Source organism: Trematomus bernacchii, unplaced genomic scaffold (assembly GCF_902827165.1).
Source record: "Trematomus bernacchii unplaced genomic scaffold, fTreBer1.1, whole genome shotgun sequence".
NCBI classification, from domain to species: domain Eukaryota; kingdom Metazoa; phylum Chordata; class Actinopteri; order Perciformes; family Nototheniidae; genus Trematomus; species Trematomus bernacchii.
The window spans coordinates 2,223,180-2,247,556 of NW_022987614.1; the positions used below are offsets into that span (position 1 = coordinate 2,223,180).

The following is a 24,377-nucleotide window of genomic DNA, read 5'->3' on the forward strand; positions in this document are numbered from 1 at the left end:
CACTTCACGGCGTATACTGCCACCCGAAGCCCCCGGAGTTAGGGACTGGCTTCAGTAGAAGCTGCTGGGAGTCCCAGCTGCTTCTACCTCTTCTTACCTAGAAGAGCATCAGGACTGTTTTAGGCATATGATAGCTATGTGATTAACATGATGATTCAGCCTCTATGGAGATAGACATATGACAAGCATGATCATTTCTGACGTGGAGCTAATCTGAAGTAAACATTGAATACTAGTTGATGCTCTGTATGTGATGACTACTTCCATTCTGGAGAGGATCACAAATACATGGATCCTGAGATTGAAGCTCAAGCCGGGGACGAGTGACACATTTCCCTCTCTTCTTCTGCAGGTTGATGGACGACATCCCACCTGTAACTTCCTGCTGGAGGTGGAGCGAGACGAGGCCGAATGTGAGAGGAGGCTGAGGGAGGAGGAGGCTGCCGGGAAACACAAAGGTCACCATCTCTTGTTCTCTAAAATTCAATACATTAAACCACATGTTAGGTCCATTTTGACCTTAGAGAAATGTTCACAGTCAGAGAAACTTCTTTAGTTTCTCCAGGACTCGTGCCCAATAGCTTTTCAATCATTAAAGACTTCTGTTATGCTTAAAGAACATGTATTTATACATGCGCCATATGATAGAAATGTTTTTAGTCCACATATTTATGTATACAAGACATGAACAATTGGATTTTGCACAATAGTGACCTTTAAAGTTGAGAAGCAATGAACTATTGCAAAGTTAAGCGCTTTGAGTATGTATTATTGTTTATTATTATTATTAAAGTCAACATAATTGAACTATAAATGTAACAGTATATGCACAGAAGTCTCAGTGGATGTTCCCTCAGGATTAATCATGTCAGCTGATGAAGTAGATGGTTCTCATCTTTAAAATTATTACATTACATTACATGTCACTTGTTAGACGCTTTTATCCAAAGCGACTTACATACTCAATACTGTGGGCAATCCCCACAGGAGCAATTTGGGGTGAAGTGTCTCAGGGACACAACGACATGCTGACTGCAGTGGGGTTTGAACCTGTGCTCCCCTGATCCGAACACCAACGCACTAGTCCACTGCGCCACACGCCTCCACGGTTATATAAAATAACATAGATTTGAATGTTGTTCCAATGTAGTCTGGGAGACATTACATCATTATGTTACATGCATCTTCTAGGTCTATATTTAAACGTTACCACAAATGCAATTTAGTCCAAATGTACAAATAATCCAAATTGTATCCTAATTTAACATGGATGGAAAATAGGGGCATTTACAGTTAAGTATCAAAGAAAGAAATCATAACATGGATTTTCATGTTTCAAGAATACACTGGTGTCTCGTTAAAAAGCAACACTGACCTTTATAAATTATAAATATTATGTTAGCAAGCAAGCAAATAGAAGGAAACAAGCTGGTTCTTATGAAAAAAGAGTTTCAGGAGATTATATAAAACTAGATTCATCACTTTACTAACTTCTCTACAAACACAAGCACTTTTTAAAAAAGATGTTTCAGCATAAATTAATAACACAGCCTTAATTTAACTTGCTCCTGTTGGAGGTCTACAGGAAGAGCTGCGAGGACACAGCTGGATATCCGTTAGCCTTCATCACATCCGTAGCCTTTGTGAATTAAATTAGGAGTAAATATGGGGCTATAAGTTGTCATAAACGCTTTTCTCACCGACAGAGATCATAAAATGTGGCGGTATCAAAAAGCAACGAACAGCTGATGCTCCAAATCTTATTTTACTGACATTGATTTCAAAAGATGGCACTAAGGAAAGGATGATTGATGACACCTGATGCCTTGACTCCTAATGTCATTATAATAATATAATAAAAAGGACACAGTTTTCACAGCAACATATCAAAGTTGTACCGCTGCTTTCTCACTAGGAGAGGTTCATTTTGGATATGACCCGCTTTTTGCACTGAAGTGGCAAAACTATGACTGAATGAAATCACTACTTACTATACGAAGCAATTAAGTCAGAACTAAATTATTTAAGCAAACCATTCCTACATCTAGAAATGCACATGTAATAATGTCATACCTGAGTCTCTACCTGTTTAAAACAAAGTAGATGTCTTATTTCTGAAGAGATATTTCCTTAAAATACAAATTCTATCCGTTATTGTTTTTTAATCGGTGAGATATTTGTGTCTGAAGCCTAAAACGTCCCTTAAGCGCCGCTGAATCGAGTGTTTCTGGTGTTAATGAGCCCCCGCTGTGTTAATTAAAGCTCAATGACAGGAATTAGAGCAAAAATAATAACATTGCTCAATTCTCAGCGGGTGAAGAAGTGCATTGGAGAGCAGTTTTCCTAACAGAGTTGTTTCAATTATCCTGTAGATGCTTTGAGGACACGGTGAAAACAAAATGTACAGCAGCTGGCTCAGCTCCAGTGGGAATCAAACTAACAACCTCACAGTTGCTCAGGTTTATTTCTTAAAGGTCACCTATTATACAAAATCCACTTATTCATGTCTCTTCTACATCAACATGTATTTTTTAACGGTGCGCGATCTACCCGCACCACACTCGCGATCGATCGACTGGTTGGTGACCACTGATCTAAAGTAACAGACAGAGAATCAGCACTTTTGAAACAGGGCTGAAACAGAGGGGATTATGGGATGCTGCAATGATCTGTCTGGTGTTTGGAGCCAATCAGAGACAGGTTTTGTATATATCTGAGACCTATAATATATTGATGAAAAACAGTATAATAGGGCACCTTTAATGTGTGAAATATGAAGCTGTTTTAAAGGAGCGTTCTGTGGGATTTAGTGACATCTAGTGGTGATAATGAGGATTGCAACCAATTTAAAAACCCCGCCCGCTCTCCCTTGCCTTTCCTTATGGAGGTACATTTTTCTCAATATTATTTGTGTGAAAAGATCGACAATCTGTGTGTACATGTAAAACACCTCCTGCAAATATATAAACAAATAAAAAAACTAATCTGTCAACACATTCAAAAGATAAACAAGTTAATGAAAAGCATTTATAAATACCTTTCTAACATTTACGACTTTCGATCGGGTATTTCTGAATCGAGTTCTTATCTGTGGATCTCATTTACAGTAAAGGCTTGTTTGTATTTTAACACAGAGTTTTAAAACAACCTTTAATCTACTAGTTTCCCCGCCATTTTTGGATAGCACGCGAAGGCATGATGATTACATGTTTCTTTTTTATAATCACTGGCTTGTTGCTGGTCGGCGAGTTGCTGTTTTAGTAATTTTCTCTTTTTTTGTTGTAGGATTTGATTGGGTTGTCTGCATCTAGTTAATAATCCCTCACTGGCTTCCCAATATTGAACCCTGTCCATGCTCATAAAGCACTTTTTGATTGTGCTATACTTCCCTTGATTGCTTAATGAAACAGAACAAGCCAGCTGTGTTGTTGGAAACCACAACGCTACACGTGCATACTTTAATTAATTACATTTTCATGCTCATAAAGCACTTTTTGATCATATGTGCTATACTTGACTTAACTGCTTAATGAAACTGAACAAGCCAGCTGTGTTGGAAACCACCAGCATCCTATGATTAATAACATTTGTATTGTCCTTATCAATAGGAAAAGTACCTGCAGGATTCTTGCTTTTTGAGTTTCGGGGTTAAATGCACTTATTGTAAGTCAGCTAAATGTAATTCATCCAAAGACTTGGCGTTTAAAAAAGATCAAATACTGTCATGCAGCAAAAAGGAGTCGTTGTTTTGAACTCTCTGCTTGAGATGGAAGTAGGCGAGGCTGGAAAAGGCTGCAGTGCTCAGCTTCTCTTTGTAGTAAATAATAAAAACCTTAAGGAGTAGGATTTCCCTGCAGACGTGCTGCTGTGCATCTGGTCGGCTCTGATGTGTTTTTAAGGAGATGGGCTTTTCTCTTCATGCACTGATGACTTCAGATCTGCCTTTTTACCCAGAAGACATCTGTTCCCTATCTCTCTGTTTTGTCCTCTTTTGCACTTTGACTCTTTCTTTTCAAACCTCTATCCTTCCTCTCATCTACTCAGTGTTTAGGCCATTTACTGAGAGGCAGGATACGATTGAATCCCTTCAATAGAAACACAATAAACGAGCACTTTAAAGAAAAGGGCAATTCCAACCAGAGAGCTGATGGAAATAATCATCTTGTTTCCTTAACACTAGAACCGCCAGGGGTCGCTGTATACCTAAAACCGGCAACGGGTCAAATGTACCCGCTATTAGAATGCATTGATTTTCAAGGTACAATGTTCTTTTATTTATCATATACTAGAACACAGGGTTAACAGTGAGTTTTGATCTATCTATCTATCTATCTATCTATCTATCTATCTATCTATCTATCTATCTATCTATATCTATCTATCTATAAGGAACTGCAGTAAACAACAGGCGTTGCTATAGCAACACGTCATGTTTATGTTTACGCGCGAGATCAATAGTGCGAGAATCACTGCATTTTCTATAAGGTAAATATTACCCGCTGGCGCTGATTGGTATAAATGGCAATTATTTTGGCAATTTTTTCCATCTGACTTCATATTGACAATTTTTAACAACAGAGGGTGCTACATAACACACTTTCAGGAAAAGTCACAGACTGGGAGACTTGAATATTTTATTGAAAAAAAGTGACATACAATCAAGAAACAGCTGCGGGTAAAATGTACCGTTGGCGGTTCTAGTGTTAACTCTCACAATTCAGACTACCAACAATGTTTGTTCCAATTCAACTAAACAGTATTTCCAATTTGGTTTGAGGGAAACTTATTTTATGTTTAACGTTGAAAAGCCTGTGTAAAACAAAATATCTGTGCCTCAGAGCCACTTGATTTAGGTTTCATGAGGTTCTGAAACTACATATTGCATTCGCTTTAAATAAAAAGGCCTATTCAAATGAACGTCTTGTTGTTTGGTTTCCCTTCCTTCAATTTTGGCCGTACCTTTGCTGAAGTTGACTAGAAACGGTAATTGAGACGTCAACAAACAAATAAAAAATAAAACAAATCTGTAAATAAATTGAATGAAAACGGAGCAAAATATGATGAATATTTAACTAAATGTGTTTCAAACGGTTAAAATGATGAAGGTGTTCAAAAAGAGCACGAGGCAACCGAAAAGAGGTTTTAAAGAGGAAACTCAATACGTCAATCTGATGTATGCAGTTTGTTGTCTTTTGGAGGAAGAATAATAATAACAATACATTTAATTTGAACAACAAAGTACACCTTAAAATGTCTTAAGTACTTACAGGTAGAGACAGCGAAACATAGAATAAGGCAGTAGTACCACAAGAATAGTAATTCTCCCATAATAACATTTAACAAATATGATCTATTCTTATGTAACAAGAAATTAAACTATAAGTGTTAATTGTGTCTAAATAACTTCATTTTACTACTGCCTTATTCGGCCCATAATGAGCATATTAAGACTAAAACTCATGTACAACAACTTCCTTACTTGCAACAAATCAGCACTAATTAGAGGGTTATTGAGGAAAAACTCTCAACTAATGGCTTATTACTTGTAGAATATGGTCATGTAGAATAAGGCATTAATAAGTGTTTTATAATGACTAATAAAGAGCCAATATACTGCTAATATGCATGTTCATTAACAACTAGTTGATAGTTAATTTGTGTACCTTAAAATAAAGTGTTACCCATATTTGGATGATTTGCATATTTGACAAGATAGCTATGTATTGTGAGGCCGATAAATAGACCTGGAAGATTCATAAATATACCTTTGTAATGTTTCAGCATTTTTATTTAATACTGCAACATGGCATGCATTTATCAGCAGTTTCTCATCAACATACAACAAAATAGAAAATCCTTTATTTTTACAATTCGCTCTAGGCTATAAGATCATGATATGGAGTAGGGTTTGTAACCTCAAATACATCATTTGTATTTAATCACGCTGCTTTCTGGTTTCTTTTTATAGCATTAATATGTTCTCCTTCACAGTGTGATGCCTCCGTCCGGCTCTTTTTCTTCAGAGATGAGTGTTACATGTTACCAGGCACACTGTCTCCATTCATCTATCGCTAAAAAGCCCTGTTGACTATTCATTTAGCCATCAGCGCTTTGCACCCATTAGTGTTCATTCTGAAGAGCTGGAGGAGCTATTTTGGGCGACAGTTTGTGTGTTTTGTTTCTGCAGAGTTTTGCATTCATTCATGCGTGCTCCCTCCTATGATAGTGTCTAAACCCTCTGCCTATGCTTGTCTTTTGTGCAAATTCAAAATGCCTAATGAGGAGTGTAATTGTTTTAAATAGGAGATCTTCCAGGTGCTGGTTTTCTGTGCCAAATGTAATTGTTGCAAAAAAGCTGTTTGTGTTTCCAAACGTTTTATTATGCAGTTTTGTTCTGGTCTCTTATGAGGATGCAGCTGAATAATAATACATTCTTTGGGTATGAACAGATGTGGTTAGCATCTGGATTTGTGATGTAATATTGTGAGGTTTCTAAACACACACCCAACCCTATAATCCTAGATTAAATGTATATTAATTTCCTTAATATATGTACTGAACACTTGCAATTATAGGTCAGCCTTCTTTTAGTTTCGAAATATGTCCAAACACCTTCACAAGTTATGATTTCTGATAACAAATAAATTGCATTCACAGTACACACATTGATAAGTAATCGCCAACCAATATAATGTGTGGGTTTTGTCCAAAAACAAACACTGCTTTATGATCTATTTTTACTATTTTGCCATAATTTACAGATTGAACATCATGGATTATTTATTTTTTAAACTAGATTGTGACCATAAACTCAACAGGGAAATGTTTGCTTAGGTAATGAATCAAGTGAGAGAAATTGTCATTTTCTCATAGACTTCTATGCAATCTGACTTTTCTATTTTCTAAACTTGCAATTAGACATTAAACTAATTAGGAAAACTCAAAATGAGGAAATAAATCTAACGAGAATCATGGTGATTTTCTCATAGACTTCTATACAATCGGACTCTTTTTGCAACCAGTGGAGTCGACCTTGCGTGTTACGATTCCTTACTGTGTATTTTACTCTAAATGGCATCATAATGTAATAAATTAACATTGTGCTGTATCACAGAAGACTTGAACCATGGATAGAGACCATCAACTCATATTAACACTGCTTACGAATGTTAATGTTCTCATTGACTTCTATACAATCTGACATATTTTTGAAACCAGTGGAGTTGCACCCTGCTGGCATTTATGCAATCCAATCCAACTTTATTTATATAGCACATTTAAAAACAACAGAGTCGACCAAAGTGCTGTACATCAATAACTATATAAAAAGCAGCATAAATACATTTCGACAAAACCGATAGGACAAAAAACAAATGTAAAAGCACGAGACAATAAAACCAGACTGATGTAAAAAAAAATGATATAAAAACAATACAAAACACAAGAAAATAAAAATGTATTTAAAATGTAGAATAAATGCATTTCTGAAGAGTACAGTCTCTAAAATATAAGTTTCTGTGGGAAAATGTACACCTATTATGCAAAATCCTCTTCTTCACGTCTCTTCTACATCAACATGTGTCCCCTCTTCTTCATGTCTCTTCTACATCAACATGTGTCCCCTCTTCTTCATGTCTCTTCTACATCAACATGTGTCCCCTCTTCTTCACGTCTCTTCTACATCAACATGTGTCCCCTCTTCTTCATGTCTCTTCTACATCAACATGTGTCCCCTCTTCTTCATGTCTCTTCTACATCAACATGTGTCCCCTCTTCTTCATGTCTCTTCTACATCAACATGTGTCCCCTCTTCTTCATGTCTCTTCTACATCAACATGTGTCCCCTCTTCTTCATGTCTCTTCTACATCAACATGTGTCCCCTCTTCTTCATGTCTCTTCTACATCAACATGTGTCCCCTCTTCTTCATGTCTCTTCTACATCAACATGTGTCCCCTCTTCTTCATGTCCCTTCTACATCAACATGGTGTCCCTCTTCTTCATGTCTCTTCTACATCAACATGTGTCCCCTCTTCTTCATGTCTCTTCTACATCAACATGTGTCCCCTCTTCTTCATGTCTCTTCTACATCAACATGTGTCCCCTCTTCTTCATGTCTCTTCTACATCAACATGTGTCCCCTCTTCTTCATGTCTCTTCTACATCAACATGTGTCCCCTCTTCTTCATGTCTCTTCTACATCAACATGTGTCCCCTCTTCTTCATGTCTCTTCTACATCAACATGTGTCCCCTCTTCTTCATGTCTCTTCTACATCAACATGTGTCCCCTCTTCTTCATGTCTCTTCTACATCAACATGTGTCCCCTCTTCTTCATGTCTCTTCTACATCAACATGTGTCCCCTCTTCTTCATGTCTCTTCTACATCAACATGTGTCCCCTCTTCTTCATGTCTCTTCTACATCAACATGTGTCCCCTCTTCCTCATGTCTCTTCTACATCAACACGTGTCCCCTCTTCTCCATGTCTCTTCTACATCAACATGTGTCCCCTCTTCTTCATGTCTCTTCTACATCAACATGTGTCCCCTCTTCTTCATGTCTCTTCTACATCAACATGTGTCCCCTCTGTGGAAAGAGACTCTGAAAGTTTCAGGAACAAAGATTCTCTCTCTTTTTGTCCTGATCCATTTATATAAAAACCTGTCTGAAAATGAGCTGATCAGATTTTGGCCACTTTATGATGCCATAACGATGTTTTGTCTTGTGTAACCATTAGCCAATCACCAACCAAGGTAACCCCCCCCCCCCCCCCCCTTATCACCTGAATCTCCTCCTAGAGCACCATTGTGTTCTTGTTAACCAAATCTCTCTCAGAGGGGCGTGGGGAGGGGCTCCTTATTTTCATCTAAAGTAACAGACAGAGAATCAGCACTTTTGAAACAGGGCTGAAAACAGAGGGGATTATGGGATGCTGCCATGATCTGTTTGGTGTTTGGAGCCAAACACTTCAGAGACATGTTTTGTTTATATCTGAGACCTATAATATATTGATGAAAAACATTATAATAGGAGACCTTTAAAACCCTTCTTTTTCTGACAGGCCCAGGATGCAAAGGAGCGTGGGACAGCATTGCATGCTGGGAGAGAACTGAGGTCGGACAGACCTTCACCATCCCCTGTCCTCGAGTCCTCAAGACTGTATTTGGGAGAAATGGTAAGATATTATTAATTTCATTCACTTATTATGGCCTTTGCATTTATCTATTTGTTTTTTATGTTGCTTTTTAAAACAGGGGTAGACAAAAGCAAAGTCCAAACACATATAAGATAAGATAAGATAAGATAAGATAAGAGGTACTTTATTGATCCCAAATTGGGAAATGTTTGCGTTGCAGCAGCATAAAAACAACAAAACAAAACAAGGCATTGCACATAAGTAGAAATTAAAGAGATAAAAACAATACTAGAATTTAAACATCTCATAAAAGTAGAACATTTACAGTATAAATAACTAAGGGTACATTTCATACAAAGACTACAAGAGTAAATTCAGACAGGTCGATCATGTTTTATATTAAAAGGTAAAACTAGAGATTGAGACCATAAATCAATTTTTTCCAACGAGTATTGTGGTGTTACAGCGAGTCGATATTTAGGTTTAATATTAACACTGTCTGTCTTTGTAAGCACCTCACGTTATTCCCCTTATAGCAGTCTGTGTGAAATTGTGAATGCATCACATTTCTTTCCAGCCACTGACCAGATGGCCTCGTTGATTTACAGAGTTCTCTATCTGATTTACATTGATGACTAAACGTTATGTAAGCAGCCGGCGGCTCGTTCCTCCCTCTGATGCTTCACTGTCTGTGATCCAAAACCCCCCTAAAGTTACTGCATTGCACAGAAAATGTAGTAAAGACTTGTTATGTAAGATAAACATGTAGCATCTGCATGAATCTGTTATTTAGCGTCTTTGTTTTGTTTGAAAGTGCTGAGAAAAGCTAATTAAATAGAGAAAAACACCATCTAGCACAAAATAAGCTTTGTTTGTTTTCTTGATAAGTACATTTTAAAGTTGCCTCTAACTGGGCAATCTCTCTCCACATTAACAACAACGTTAACTAAAACCAAAGAAAATATGTTCTGATTATTTCGTTTTTACCTCGTATTAATAATGCATGGTTTCTTCCTGTAGATGGGTGGTGTACAGAAAAGGTTATTTTGGAAATGATTGGTTTTGAAGTTAAATGTCTCTTGATTTCTAAGGCGGGAAACTCTTCTGGTCAAATAATCTGTTCCAAAGATGAACTACTTGAAAAATATATCTGGTTCTACTGCCCTCTGAAGATAAAAACCAAAAAGAAAAATAGGACTCAGAGGGTTCATCTATTTTTGAGCATAAAAATCTTTGGGAGCTGGAGAAAATGTTTTGGTCACAGCATAAAATATTTAACTGGTTGAATGTATTCTGGGTAAATGTTGGATGTATTCACCAACTAGGGTGACGTCTTTTGACCCAAATTAAAAAAGCTTTCTACTACTACTGCTTTTAGTCACATCAGGCTTCGTAACAACACTTTTCTTTCTTCCACAATTTATGGCTTTACAATGCTGCTCTATTCAGTAGCTTTCCTTGAACCTTCTTACAGCAAAATACAAATGTGCAGCTTTAAAAAAGACTTCTAAATTCCTCCTTGGTGGTGGTGACGTGAAGTCATGTGACTGTGTTGTAGTTCCTTTATAGCCCAACATTAGCGGCCTTTAGCTTAGCGGTGGTGACGTGAAGTCATGTGACTGTGTTGTAGTTCCTTTATAGCCCAACATTAGCGGCCTTTAGCTTAGCGGTGGTGACGTGAAGTCATGCGACCATGCTGTAGTTCCTTGATAGCCCAACATTAGCCACCTTTAGCTTAGCGGTGGTGACGTGAAGTCATGTGACCGTGCTGTAGTTCCTTTATAGCCCAACATTAGCCACCTTTAGCTTAGCGGTGGTGACGTGAAGTCATGTGACCGTGCTGTAGTTCCTTTATAGCCCAACATTAGCCACCTTTAGCTTAGCGGTGGTGACGTGAAGTAATGTGACCGTGCTGTAGTTCCTTTATAGCCCAACATTAGCCACCTTTAGCTTAGCGGTGGTGACGTGAAGTCATGTGACCGTGCTGTAGTTCCTTTATAGCCCAACATTAGCCACCTTTAGCTTAGCGGTGGTGACGTGAAGTAATGTGACCGTGCTGTAGTTCCTTTATAGCCCAACATTAGCCACCTTTAGCTTAGCGGTGGTGACGTGAAGTCATGTGACCGTGCTGTAGTTCCATTATAGCCCAACGTTAGCCACCTTTAGCTTAGCGGTGGTGACGTGAAGTCATGTGACCGTGCTGTAGTTCCTTTATAGCCCAACATTAGCCGCCTTTAGCTTAGCGGTGGCGACGTGAAGTCATGGGACCATGCTGTAGTTGAAGAAGATTAAAGATTCAACTTATTGTCATTACGTAGTACAGGTACTATGTAACAAAACGGTTTCTCTGCATTTGACCCATCCTAGTGTTAAGAGCAGTGCCATTATGTACGGCACCCGGGGAGCAGTGTAGGGAACAGTGCCTTGCTCAGGGACACCTCGGTAGCACTTGGTCTTTCCAGGACATGAACTGGTCACCTTCCAGTTGCCAAGCCAAGTCCCTATGGACTTCGCCACCACCGCCCTGACTGCAGTGACATAGTTCCTTTATAGCCCAACATTAGCCGCCTTTAGCTTAGCGGTGGTGACGTGAAGTCATGTGACCGTGCTGTAGTTCCTTTAAAGCCCAACATTAGCTTTTTACTTATTACTTATACTTATAAATCATAAAGTGGTGTTAATGTGTAGAGATTATCCTGCTAAACAAAAAAGTATAATAAACGTTGGTTTGCCAAAAATCGTATTGTCTTCAATTTACCAAAATCCAATGGAGAAATCCCATGACTTTTCGTTGAGGGACCCCTTTTCATTGCTATCTTTCTATAAAAAACATGTCATCACTGCACCACTCTTTAAACAACAGTATTACATTCACTTCACACATGTAAACCAGCCAATAAACAAGCAATCTGAGCTTCAGCTGTGTTTACCCCGCTGTGCAGAGGGTTTGTTGGGAGTGAACTGAGGCAGAAGGAAGTGTGTCATCATTATTTACACTCAGTGGGCAACAAATGCTCCGTGCTTTTTTTCAATGCATTCTGGGAATTTCCAAGAGCGATGAACTTTCAGTGCACTGCAGTTTGCTATTGGGACGCCCAGGAGAAGTCCCTCAGGAAGGGGCACTGATGTGAAACTGAGCTTCACTTTACCAAGAAGTGACCTTAGTTACTATGAAACTGTAGTACTTTATACACGTCTAACTCAGAAAACTAAATATCTGAGGGGTGTTATTGTACAAAGATTTCATTAGATAAAAAAAACGTAATCCTTGCTTAATTTCGTTATCAGACAGTCGTGCAAGTGTCAAACATAGGACAAAATCTTCCTGTCAGATATACTGTCAACTAGGGCGATTTCGTCTCATATAGCAATTGCGATTCCAAAAATAGGAGGCATTGATTATTTTTTAAACCTCTTTAAATCCCATTTTGTTGGCCAGGACTTGTTGCCATTCTACGCCCTTTCTTTCTGTTTCTGGACAAAATGAAATAACGGCAATCATCAGGTCCTTCAGCTTTTGATAACATAACATGGTCTTCATTAACTTTTTCCAATATTAAGAAAGAGTCACATAAGCTTTTTAATGATAATTGTCTTTCTGTCTCTCACAGGTAACATCAGCAGGAACTGCACGTCTGCAGGATGGTCAGAGGTGTTCCCGAACATCTCCAGTGTTTGTGGGTCGGACACCAGCCAGGACAAGGTACATCAGAAAGGAACTCATCAATTCTCTTTCAGTTCCATATTGGGGCAATTGTAGGTTATAAGAAAAGGTCATTTCTGTTCAAAGGAAGTAGGACAAGATTTAAAGGTCCCCTATTATACTGTTTTTCTCAGGTCTCAGATATATACAGAACCTGTCTCTGATTGGCTGAAACACCAAACAGATCATTGCAGCATCCCATAATCCCCTCTGTTTCAGCCCTGTTTCCAAAGTGCTGATTCTCTGTCTGTTACTTTAGATGAAAATAAGGAGCCCCTCCCCACGCCCCTCTGAGAGATATTTGGTTAAAAAGAACACAATGGTGCTCTAGGAGGAGATTCAGGTGATAAGGTGGGGGGGTTACCTTGGTTGGTGATTGGCTAATGGTTACACAAGCCAAAAAAATCGTTATGACATCACAAAGTGGCCAAAATCTGATCAGCTCATTTTCAGACAGGTTTTTTTATAAATGGATCAGGACAAAAAGAGAGACAATCTTTGTTCCTGAAACTTTCAGAGTCTCTTTACACAGAGGGGACACATGTTGATGAAGAAGAGACATGAAGAAGAGGGGACACATGTTGATGTAGAAGAGACATGAAGAAGTGGATTTTGCATAATAGGTGACCTTTAAAGCAAGTTCAAGCAAATTGTCGTGGTAGTGAAATGGAAGCAGAGAGCGGTAGATTGGAGGCGAGCCTTATGGAAAAAATTCAAATCTCAACATGATCCGGGTACTTTTTAAATCTACAGTTCCCATTTTGGCTTCATTTTCTCTTAATACATCCATGGTTTGAACGTCATGAAAATAAAATAAAAAGTTACCATTTCTTCACTTGGCAAGGTTGGATAAACTTCATCACCAGTCTTGAAAAGTACATTTACTCAAGTACTATACTTTAGTGCATTTGAGGTGCTTGTACTCAACTGATTTTGATTGATTCTGAATGCTAATGAACAGCAGCAGGAAAAGAAGCTGCAACATAACACAGAGGATTAGTGGCGTGTAATTGATGAAGCCTGCAGGGAAGGCTGTTAATTAACACAGTGTGCTTCTCTGAACAGTCAATATGCACAGCAGCAGTGACAAGTTTGTCAATGATACTAAGACCCCGGCTCCACGGGGACGAAAACGGGTTGAATCCGCATATTTCTCATGCGTATAGCCCTCTAAGCTCGACGACGCCGTAAGGGAAACGTAGAAACAGACCCCGCAAACGACAACGGGTCCAAAGGTGGATAGATCTGGGAACGGAGCGCTCTGGGGGGTCCAACGGGGCCGTGGAGTCGCCTATACGGTCATTCGTTTTCATAGCCCCGCCTCTCCCCCGCAGGGTTGCTATCGTGCTCCAGTCGCTACTGACCATGCTACAGTTCTTTGTGCAACATCTACAGGAGCTCCTCCTTGAATTCAGATTATTTATCTTTATCTCGATATGGACATAAACGCGAGTGAAGTCTAATCTGACAGGACGGAGACACGCAGCTCCTGCCGCTGTGATGCAGCGGGAGCAAAACACACACTTCAAGTCAGATCATCACCCTTAGCTATTTTAATTACCTCTCAAACTACCTAAACTAGTTATAAATATGTTCATTTTTACTGTCGGGTCACTCATTACAGGATCAGCTGCTGCATGAGACAGACACTGACGCTGTCAGAAGAGAGGAAAAATAGATGTATTTGATGATTATATATCATTATATCGTCGTTATTCATTTGTTTTAAAGCTCAATAAATAACAATGAAGACCTTTGACCGGCACTTTTATAATTTTGTCCGGAAGATTTAAACTTTAACACACGCTGACCGGCGAAAAACTCTGCCCGGTTCTGTCGGCCCCCACCGCGGAGAATACACAGAAGTGCAGCCATGACAACCATTCTTCTTCGCTGCTTTTGTGGAGGAAGTTGCTGCTTTTGTGGAGGAAGTTACAGCGTCACGTACAGGTTCGGCATATGTACTGCAGCTTTTCCAGCGTTTGGATGTAAACGGAGCCGTCTCGTGGAGCTTGACACAATCCGGTGTATATTGCGTGGGGACGGAAGGTTTTTTGGGGTTGCATTTGCGTTACTCCGATGCGTTTTGCCGTATTTGTCCTCGTGGAGCCGGGGCCTAAAGGTTTTTACTTTCCATTACTGTTTAACAAACATCAGTGTAGGAGCCATATGTTAAAATGTATAATTTGATATATTATGTGTGTATATAGATATATCTGAACATTGTAATTCTTTGTTATTAGTATTATTATATCATTGATTTAAACGTCGTAAAATGTACGTCATAGCTGCTGGTAATTAGACTTAGAAAGTGAAAAGAATCACGGAGCAATATCGTTTTTTGACCTTTGAAAATATGTGTTTGTACTGATATCTTTTGTTTAAGTAAAGAGTCAACCAAACTTTCCTGAGACGTATTTTTGTTGGAGTCAAGCTTATTGCTACTTGTGGATGTATACATTTTTTAGATAAGACGGAACTACAATCAGACAAAGCTACCTTCTGTAACAGATGAGTTTTATTATGCGAAAAACAACCAATGTTTATACATCCCTTTTGTCCTTTTCAGACATGTTTTTTCTTAGCTAATGACCACGGTGACCTCTCTCCTCACAGCAAACACCTTTCCTTATTGAATTAATAATTAAGTATCATTAAGGAGCAAAGCCTGATGCATATTTCATATAATGTGACATGAAGGTTAAGTTGGCATTCTCTCAGCTGACATGTTTTTTGTTAAGCGTTTTGCAGAACACAGATTTCGGTGAGAAGAACGCTTGTCCTTGTTTTGCCAGGACGTGATAATTGCTGCTCCTTTCTCACCACTCAGGTTCAGATCGGGTCACTTCTGGGTTTATAATGAATCCCTCATTGTTCTCGTTAAACTGTCTCACCCTCTCTGTTCATTCTCTTTCTCTTCTTCATCTGTTTCTGTCTAAACAGCTCTCTCTCATAAAAACTCCCCGACACTCTAAGCATATAAGATAAGATCAAGATGAGATAAGAAGTACTTTATTGATCCCAATTTGGGAATTGTTTGCGTTGCAGCAGCCTAAAAAAACAAGTCATTGTACATTAGAGAAATTAAAAGACTCAAAATAAACAATTAAAAATGTAAACAATGGAGCGTGAGATGGGCCGGAGAATCGGAGCAGCGGGAGCGGTACTGCAGTCGCTTTACCCCCTAGGGAGGTGTTCCAGGCACGTCCAGCTGGGAAGAGACCGAGGGGTAGACCTAGGACCAGGTGGAGGGATTATATCTCTTCGCTGGCCTGGGAGCGCCTTGGGATCCCCCAGTCAGAGCTGGTTGATGTGGCCAGGGAAAGGAAAGTTTGGGGCTCTCTGCTGGAACTGCAACCTCCGTGACCCGACCACGGATAAGCGGGAGAAGATGGATGGATGGAAATGTAAACATCTCAAATAGAAATTAAATAGCGTTAAAAAAGTCGAAAATATACATGTTGAAATATATATATTAGCATAACTAGGGGCTGGTTCAAGGTAGCCCTAACTATAAGCTTTATTTAAAAGGAAAGTCTGAAGCCTACTAAATAAAAAATGATGGGATGGTTCCTCCTGAACTCAAGCTAGAAACTGGTTCCACAGAAAAGGAGCTTGATAGCAAAATGCTTTGGCTCCCATCGTACTTTTAGAGACTCTAGGAACAATTACAAACTCTGCCATGGAGGTACAAAAAGTAAACCATTGTTGCGGCCGCAAGGTATTCTGGGACAGCATTTTCTCCTTTCCTTTCTTAAATGAAGGTCCAGTGTTTCCTAAGCTAAAGGGGGTGATAAAGGAAGTATTGTAGTAGTAGAACCTTTATTTAGCCAGGAAAATCAATTAAGAACAAATTCTTATTTTCAATGATGACCTGACAGGAGGCAAAAGGCTTCCTGAGGGGATGGGGGTTGGGAGGAAGAAAATAAAAAGACAGACTCCGGGCACTACAGAACCCAGGAGACAACACAATGACACAGAGCAGAGATGACAGGCATATCAGTTAAACATATAAGATCTCTAAAACAATACTGCTGTGGTTCAATCAGTCATTAAAATAATATAGAACATTCATCCATTCAATCAATCATTCATTCATTCATTCATTCATCCATTCATTCCATCATGGCAATGCATACTATAGGAGAGGTCAAGACATTGGTAGTGAGCATCAGGCAAAGCAGCTGCATGTGTGTACCAGGGTGTTTGTAAAAGTGTCCCTGAAGGTGCGGGGGATATAAAGGTCTCCATCTTCAAGGTTTTTTGCATGATATTCCAGCTATCAGCTGCTGCAAACTGAAAGGCGGAGCGGCCAAAGGATGTATGGGCTTTGGGGATCTTTAGCAGGATGTTTGTAGCTGACCGGGTGTTGGTGGGCGGAGTTGCAGTAATTGTGTGAGGTAGAAGGGGGTGAGGCCTAGGAGTGTTTTATAAACAAGCATCAGCCAGTGGATGTTGCGCCTGGTCTCAAGAGAGGGCCAGTTAGCCAGAGAGTACAGGTCACAGTGATGTGTCCTGTAGGGGGCATTGGTGGTGAAGCGGATGGCGGAGTAATACAGAACGTCTAAATGATCGAGAGCTCCTTTACACGCCGAGCGGTAGATGGTATCACCGTAGTCGAACAGAGGAAGGACAGTCATCTGGACCAGAGAGAGTTTAGCAGATGAAGTGAATGAGGAGCGATTCCTATATAGAAAGCTGAGTCTAGCTTTAACCTTGGTCTGAATTTTGGAGCGATGTTCTCAAGGTATTTATAAGATTTAACTATTTCGAGGTCCCGGCCATCAACGGTCACAATAGTGCCAGTTTGGGAGGCACCACTGCGGCCAAGCCACATGATCTTGGTTTTAGTGGTGTTCAGGACCAGGCCAAGGGCAGAGAGATGTGACTGGATTCTCTGAAAACTATCCTGAAGAGTTTTCAGGACAGTATCTGGGGAAGGGCCAGCAGTGTACAGAATCGTGTCATCGGCATATAGGTGGATAGAGGTGTTGCCCACTGATTTCTCCATGTCATTTATATATATTGAGAATAGGATGGGTGCTAGGATAGAGCCTTGTGGTACTCCCTTAGAGATGGATAAGGGCTGTGTCATCAGATTGTCAGATTTTACACGATTGGTTAGTGACACCAATGCATCTAAGCTTTCCCAGAAGCAGTGTCGAAGGCTTTGGCAAGATCGATGAAAATGGCAGCACAGTATTGTCTGGAGTCAAGGGAATTGATGATATCATTTAGGACTTTAAGAGTCGCCGTCTCACACCCATGAAGTTCCTTTTCCTATCATTTGGAGAATTCGAACAGCTCTTATCATGGCTGTTACTTTGTTACTTCTGGGTCATTTTAATCCATTAGGAACTTTCCTAAGCTAAAGGAGGTTATACAGGAAGAACTGAAGCTCCTTTGCCTAACATTTGGAGAATTCTAACAGCTCTTATCATGGCTGTTAATTTGATACTTCTGGGTCATTTCAATCCATTAGGAACCTTCCTAAGCTAAACTGACAATTCGACCGCAACCCATTGACTACTTCCGGTGCCTGACCATTAAGGGCTTGTATTCTGCATTTTAAGGTAGCCATGCTGCAGCATTTTAGTACAGCCTGATAATAAGGAATTTGCATTATCCAGTCTCAAAGTAACAAAGGCATGGACTAGCTTTCCTACAACATGTTTCGTCAGTATGTGCCTGATTTCTGAGATGTTACGGAAGAAATTGGTTGCATTGGTAGTTAAAAACATTTCCTGATCAAAGATAATGCCAAAGATAACGATAAAATATTCCTTACTGTTGTGCTGGAGGATTACTTCAGTTTTGTCTTGGTTTTAACATTGTTAAGTTGCAGGTCATCCACATTCTTTAAGTCTGAAAAACATTTTGAAGTTGAGTTAATTGGTTGGTTTTATATGGGTTTTATCGATAAATATAATGCATAACAGTCAACGTTTATTGACAATTCAATTCACTGTTCACTTTCAACATTCTCTGCATAATTTTTCTGACATGTATATAGTTAACTTAATCTGCACTACTTGCACACTGGTCTTGCAACATAACCTGCAGTATTTTATTCTAATATATCCTACTCTGTTCAAAGGGGTTCACCTTCAGCTGATGTTTCTTGCAGGACAAAGGAAAAACACTTGCATTTATTTTTTGCAAACGTGATATCATAGGTTTTTTAATTCAGACAAGAGAAAGAGAAATTACAAAACTTTTGGACTGGCGTTGATAAGGTCACCTTAAATTAAAACTGTAAGGAAGATCAACTGATGAAAATGTAAATGTCCCTTTTTGTTGTAGGATTTGAATGGGTTAAATGTCCCTTTTTGTTTTTGTGGTGTTATCTGACCTTTAAAAAGAGGGTGAAATGTATCCAGAAGCAGCAGACAGAACCGTTTAACATTTTCTTAAAATATTATTGCACATGAGAAGATCAACAGAAATGCAAATGTGTTTTGTTAATAAACTGAAACTCTGACATAAAATCATACATCAAGAGTTAAATGTTAAATTATTCACTTTGAAGTATTCACAGTTCGTTTAAAACTAAGTTCACTACACAAGCAGCAAGCATGGGGAATATAACTTCATTCAATCTGCTGTTATTTTGGGTTGCAAGTTACTGAATCTAATCAGGGCTCATTAGAAAGTGCTTCCTCAGCCCTCAGACAAGATGTTTGATTACAAATGACCAGAAACTATATTATATTTAAAGTTGATTTTATGAGACAGGGTTTCACATCCACATATCCAGGGATAATGTGCGCATGCCAGTCATTCATTCCACATATACCATAAAGTTACAATGACGGGATTCCTTTCGGCGGATTGATATGACTGCAAATAGTCCCTCATTCAGAGCAGTAGTCTGCTATTGAGAAATAACAGACTGCTGAATGTCCAGATTGACTAATCAGAATCGTGTATTTAACCAAGCTGTGATATAATCGATACTAACCTCTCTTTGTTTCTCTTTCTCTCTCAGCAGCTGGTGTTTTACGTGGTCGTGAAGACGTTGTACACCCTGGGTCACAGCCTGTCATTAATCGCTCTGACCACCGGGAGCGCCATTCTCTGTCTGTTCCGGTAATATTAACACATTTTCTGTATTCTTTTTTTTTCATTTTATTTATTGACTTTGTTTGGTCCAAGACTTTCGTGCAAACTACAAAAGAACATGCCTTATTGTTTTTATGTGAGGAAAATGATGTAAAAGTCTTGAAACAATAATAATAATAATAACAATAATACAATTAATAATAATAATACATAAACAGTCCGATTAAAATGTGAAAATAATAACGGAATAGATCAATTATGTAAAAGTCTTGAAACGAGGAATAATAATAATAATAACAATGATGATAATTAGTTATTTATAAATAATAATAATAATAATAATAATAATAATAATAATAATAATAATAATAATAATAATAATAATAATAAACACAAAATCCCGAATAAAATGGAAAAATAATAGATCGAAAATAAATTAAGGGGCATTATAATATAATATAAAAACGCTAACTTCTTTAAAGTTTGATTTAAGCTAATTGGAAGACAGTGAAATATAGAAGGAGATATGATTCCTCCTCATAATGTCATTATAGTACTTTTCATTGCTTAATTTCATAGCAAAACAATAACATGTTACAAATTATATTACAAGAAATAAACCTCATTGATCCCGACATTAAAAAAATGCAAAACAGCAGAAGTAAAGATACACAACTGAACTGAGATTAATTACTAAAGAAGAGAGGCTGTTTTTAATTTAAAGCTCATCTTTTAGGACTCTCTTTCTTTATATGTCTGAAGAAAAGCCGTCAGTTTAATTGGATTTTAAATTAACAACGATGCAAATTGTCCACGTCTTCATTTCGCAGATTCATCACTAATTGTCAACAGTGTGTTTGTGTGTGTGATGGCCTCTCCGTTTACAGCTTAATTGGATTTAGTTGTTTTCAGTTTGTTAATTTAAATTATGTTGATGGAGCTTCTCTTTACTTTTGCTTTGCTGTTAGTTTTAATCAGCCGCTGCAGTGAAGCCTTTTGATTATAATGAAGCAAACATGCATGAATCAGATATCTGTAAAAGTACTTTATAATCGAGAGACATGTCCAAAATATATTGAGAGCTCGTTTATTTCAATACTTACAAAGTCCAAATTAGCAGTGATACATTTTCAGACTAGATGTGTGTAATTCCGCATCTACTTTCTACATATAAAGCCTTAATCTAAACCCATATACTAGTTGTTAACAATTAATCCCTGAACGAAAGCTCATTTAAAGTAATGGTAATAGTTACACAAACATATGATATATGAAATGACGCCGTATTTTACGAAGCATCTAAACCAGGGGGGTCAAACTCAATTTCATCTCAGGCCACATTAGCATTAAGGTTGCACTCAAAGGACCGGTTGTAACTATATAAATATATAATATATATATAAAATAATGTATTATATGACATTATTGCCTCTGGATTGGATTATTATCGGATAGGATAATAACTTAGTAATTAACTACGTCTGAAAGCAGAAGTCCAGGGCAAATAATTGCAAGTCTCTTCAGTGCGCATGTCACAAAACGAGATGCATTGTGGGACATGTAGTTTATGGGCAACCTGCTTCTGTAAAGTGGCATGTAACCGTATAATAAACGTATTATATTCTTTGCAAGCTCTTGCGGGGCCACATAAAATGAAGTCGCGGGCCGGATTTGGCCCCCGGGCCTTGAGTTTGACACCACTGATCTAAACTGTATCTACAAACTACCACATTAAAATGTTCTTATATGTGTTTGTGAGTGATAAAAACAGGGCAATATAATGACAATGACATTTAAATAATACCGTGTAAAGAGATATTTTGCATACTGAGTACTTTAGTGCTTTAAGTACATTGATTCTTATACTTGTGTACTTGTACAAATTCAGCTCTCTTATGTGTACTGGAGAATTTAAGTCCAATAGTGTTCGAAAAATATCACTGGTCACCGGCTAGAGCTTCAATCTCAGGATCCTTGTATTTATTATCCTCTCCAGAATGGAAGTAGTCATCACATACAGAGCATCAACTAGTTCCTGAACAGTGTCCTTCACATGCTGATATCCAAGAGAGGGAGTTACACAGTCACAAGATGGAGGAATAGAAAGCAGTATTCAATGTTTACTTCAGATTAGCTCCACGTCAGAAATGATCATGCTTGTCATATGTCTATCTCCATAGAGGCTGAATCATCATGTTAATCACATAGCTATCATATGCCTAAAACAGTCCTGATGCTCTTCTAGGTAATCATACATCCTGTCATGTACACAGCTACAGTTGGGATACCTTTGTTAGCATGTGGACTCTGATATTGGAAGAGGACATTCACTATTTTCCCAACAAACAGTAAAGGATCTGTGTTTCTGTGCAGGAAGCTCCACTGCACCAGGAACTACATCCACCTCAACCTCTTCCTCTCCTTCATCCTGAGAGCTGTGGCCGTGTTGGTGAAGGACGACATCCTCTTCAACAGAAACTCTCAGTGCTCCAGCCAGCCGTCACTGGTGAGAGGAGAGCACACACATCCTTTACTCGAGTAGAAGAACACACATCCTTTACTCAGGTAGAAGAACACACATCCTTTACTCAGGTAGAAGAACACACAGCCTTTACTAAAGTAGAAGTACACACATACTTTACTCAGGTAGAAGTACACACATCTTACTCTTACTTACTTTATAATGGAATTGAAAGATGATCAGATCCATGCTAATCGGATTTATTCCATCAAACTTATTTCAAGATTCAAGATGTAAGGCTTTTATTGTCATTCGTACAGTGTGAAAATCTTAGGTCATAGGCTCCTCCAACAGAGCAACACAATAAAACAGATAAAATAGTGCAAGTAAATACAAATAAAATAGAATAGAAGTAGTGCCATGAGAGTCTATACACATATCTACTTGTACACAGTTAGGTTGTTGCTGTAAAGAAACTAAACAAAAAATGACCGAAACTTGGCTTGTAAGAATTTGCTGTTAAATCCAACAAATGTGTTATTTAAAAACCCCACTGACCACATTTTTGATTTATCGCAAGAAAAGATGATTGTATTTCTGGTAATAATTCAACATAATACAGGAAAGTCTCGATGCTGATTGTTTTTATGTTCAGTCTCTACACAAAAATCAAATCAAAATGTATTATAGCCCCAAATCACAAGAAATGCCTCAAAGGGCTGTACAAAGCAAACACAAGCAAAGACAAAAACAAAATACAAACGTCATAGCATACAAATTATAAAAACATTATACAACAACATAAGTATTGCCATGTGATAAAAGCATGTGACTGAAGTGATGCTAGATGGAAACTAGGTGATGGACATTAAGATCTCACCTCCAGCAGTGCTGTGTACATTAATCAACAACAAAAACCATCTGAGAGGCGCCTCATCTTCGAGATCAAAGACACCCTCAGCCCTCCGGATCATTCTGTGCTTTCACAATCAGATGAAAGCCAGGACAGCCTTCAAACAGAGAGGGTACAAGTACACACATCCTTTACTCAAGTAGAAGTACAGATACTCGTGTTTCAAAATACTCTATACTTCTTTACTCAAGTAAAAGTAAAGAGGGCTTTGAAATGTACTTCAGTAAAAAGTACCCATAACTAGCAGCTGTTTTAAAGAGTACCTGACCTCCCTTTATATTAATAGAACAATAATGTCATTGTTAGCTAATTAATGTTTCCATGCTGAACAACGGCAACATGACAACGTTTTCATTGGTCCCTCTTCTTTAGAGAAGACCAGGAAATGATGGATACACGGATCGTGTTCAAATCAATAGGCACGCAATAACTCTAAATAATAATGATCACACCACCAAACACACATTCAGACTAAAGGAACCAGCCTGTTTGGGAAATGTGAGAAGTAGAAAGTACAGGTATTTGTGTTCAACATGTAAGAAGTAGAAAGTACAGGTATTTGGGTTCAAAATGTAAGAAGTAGAAAGTAAAAAGTCGTCAAAGAAATAAGTAGTGGAGTAAAGTACTGATACCAGAAAAATGTACTTAAGTACAGTAACGAAGTATTTGTACTCCACTACTTCCTCTGCTGGTGAGGCACAAACAGTGTCAGAGCGATGCTAACAAACACGGATTTATAGAAATGAGACATGATATTTTAACATAACTGTTATTATTTACACGCGTCTCATAGCAAAATCTTACCTAACCCAAACGTTAGAACAACTGGTTACAGTGGCATTGTCGATGTGTCCTTACAAGACACTTAACCCCTAATTGCGCTCGATTTTGTGTGTGTGTGTGTGTGTGTGTGTGTGTGTGTGTGTGTGTGTGTGTGTGTGTGTGTGTGTGTGTGTGTGTGTGTGTGTGTGTGTGTGTGTGTGTGTGTGTGTGTGTGTGCGTGTGCGTGTGCGTGTGCGTATGCGTATGCTGACTTGTATAAGCACTTTGAGGGGTTACAAATGTTTGAAAAACGCTATATAAATGCAGTCTATTTAACATA

General features: G+C 38.5%; 1 protein-coding gene across 1 annotated transcript in view; it reads left to right on the plus strand.

Moving 5' to 3' along the window:
• LOC117483780 (vasoactive intestinal polypeptide receptor 2-like) overlaps positions 1-24,377 on the plus strand; it is a 58,803-nt gene that overhangs the window by 19,484 nt on the left and 14,942 nt on the right. Inside the window, exons 2-6 of the mRNA XM_034132130.1 lie at positions 353-458; positions 9,062-9,175; positions 12,748-12,839; positions 19,828-19,928; positions 22,275-22,407. Coding sequence (XP_033988021.1) covers positions 353-458; positions 9,062-9,175; positions 12,748-12,839; positions 19,828-19,928; positions 22,275-22,407 — 546 coding nt within the window. The remainder of the gene's footprint in view (positions 1-352; positions 459-9,061; positions 9,176-12,747; positions 12,840-19,827; positions 19,929-22,274; positions 22,408-24,377) is intronic.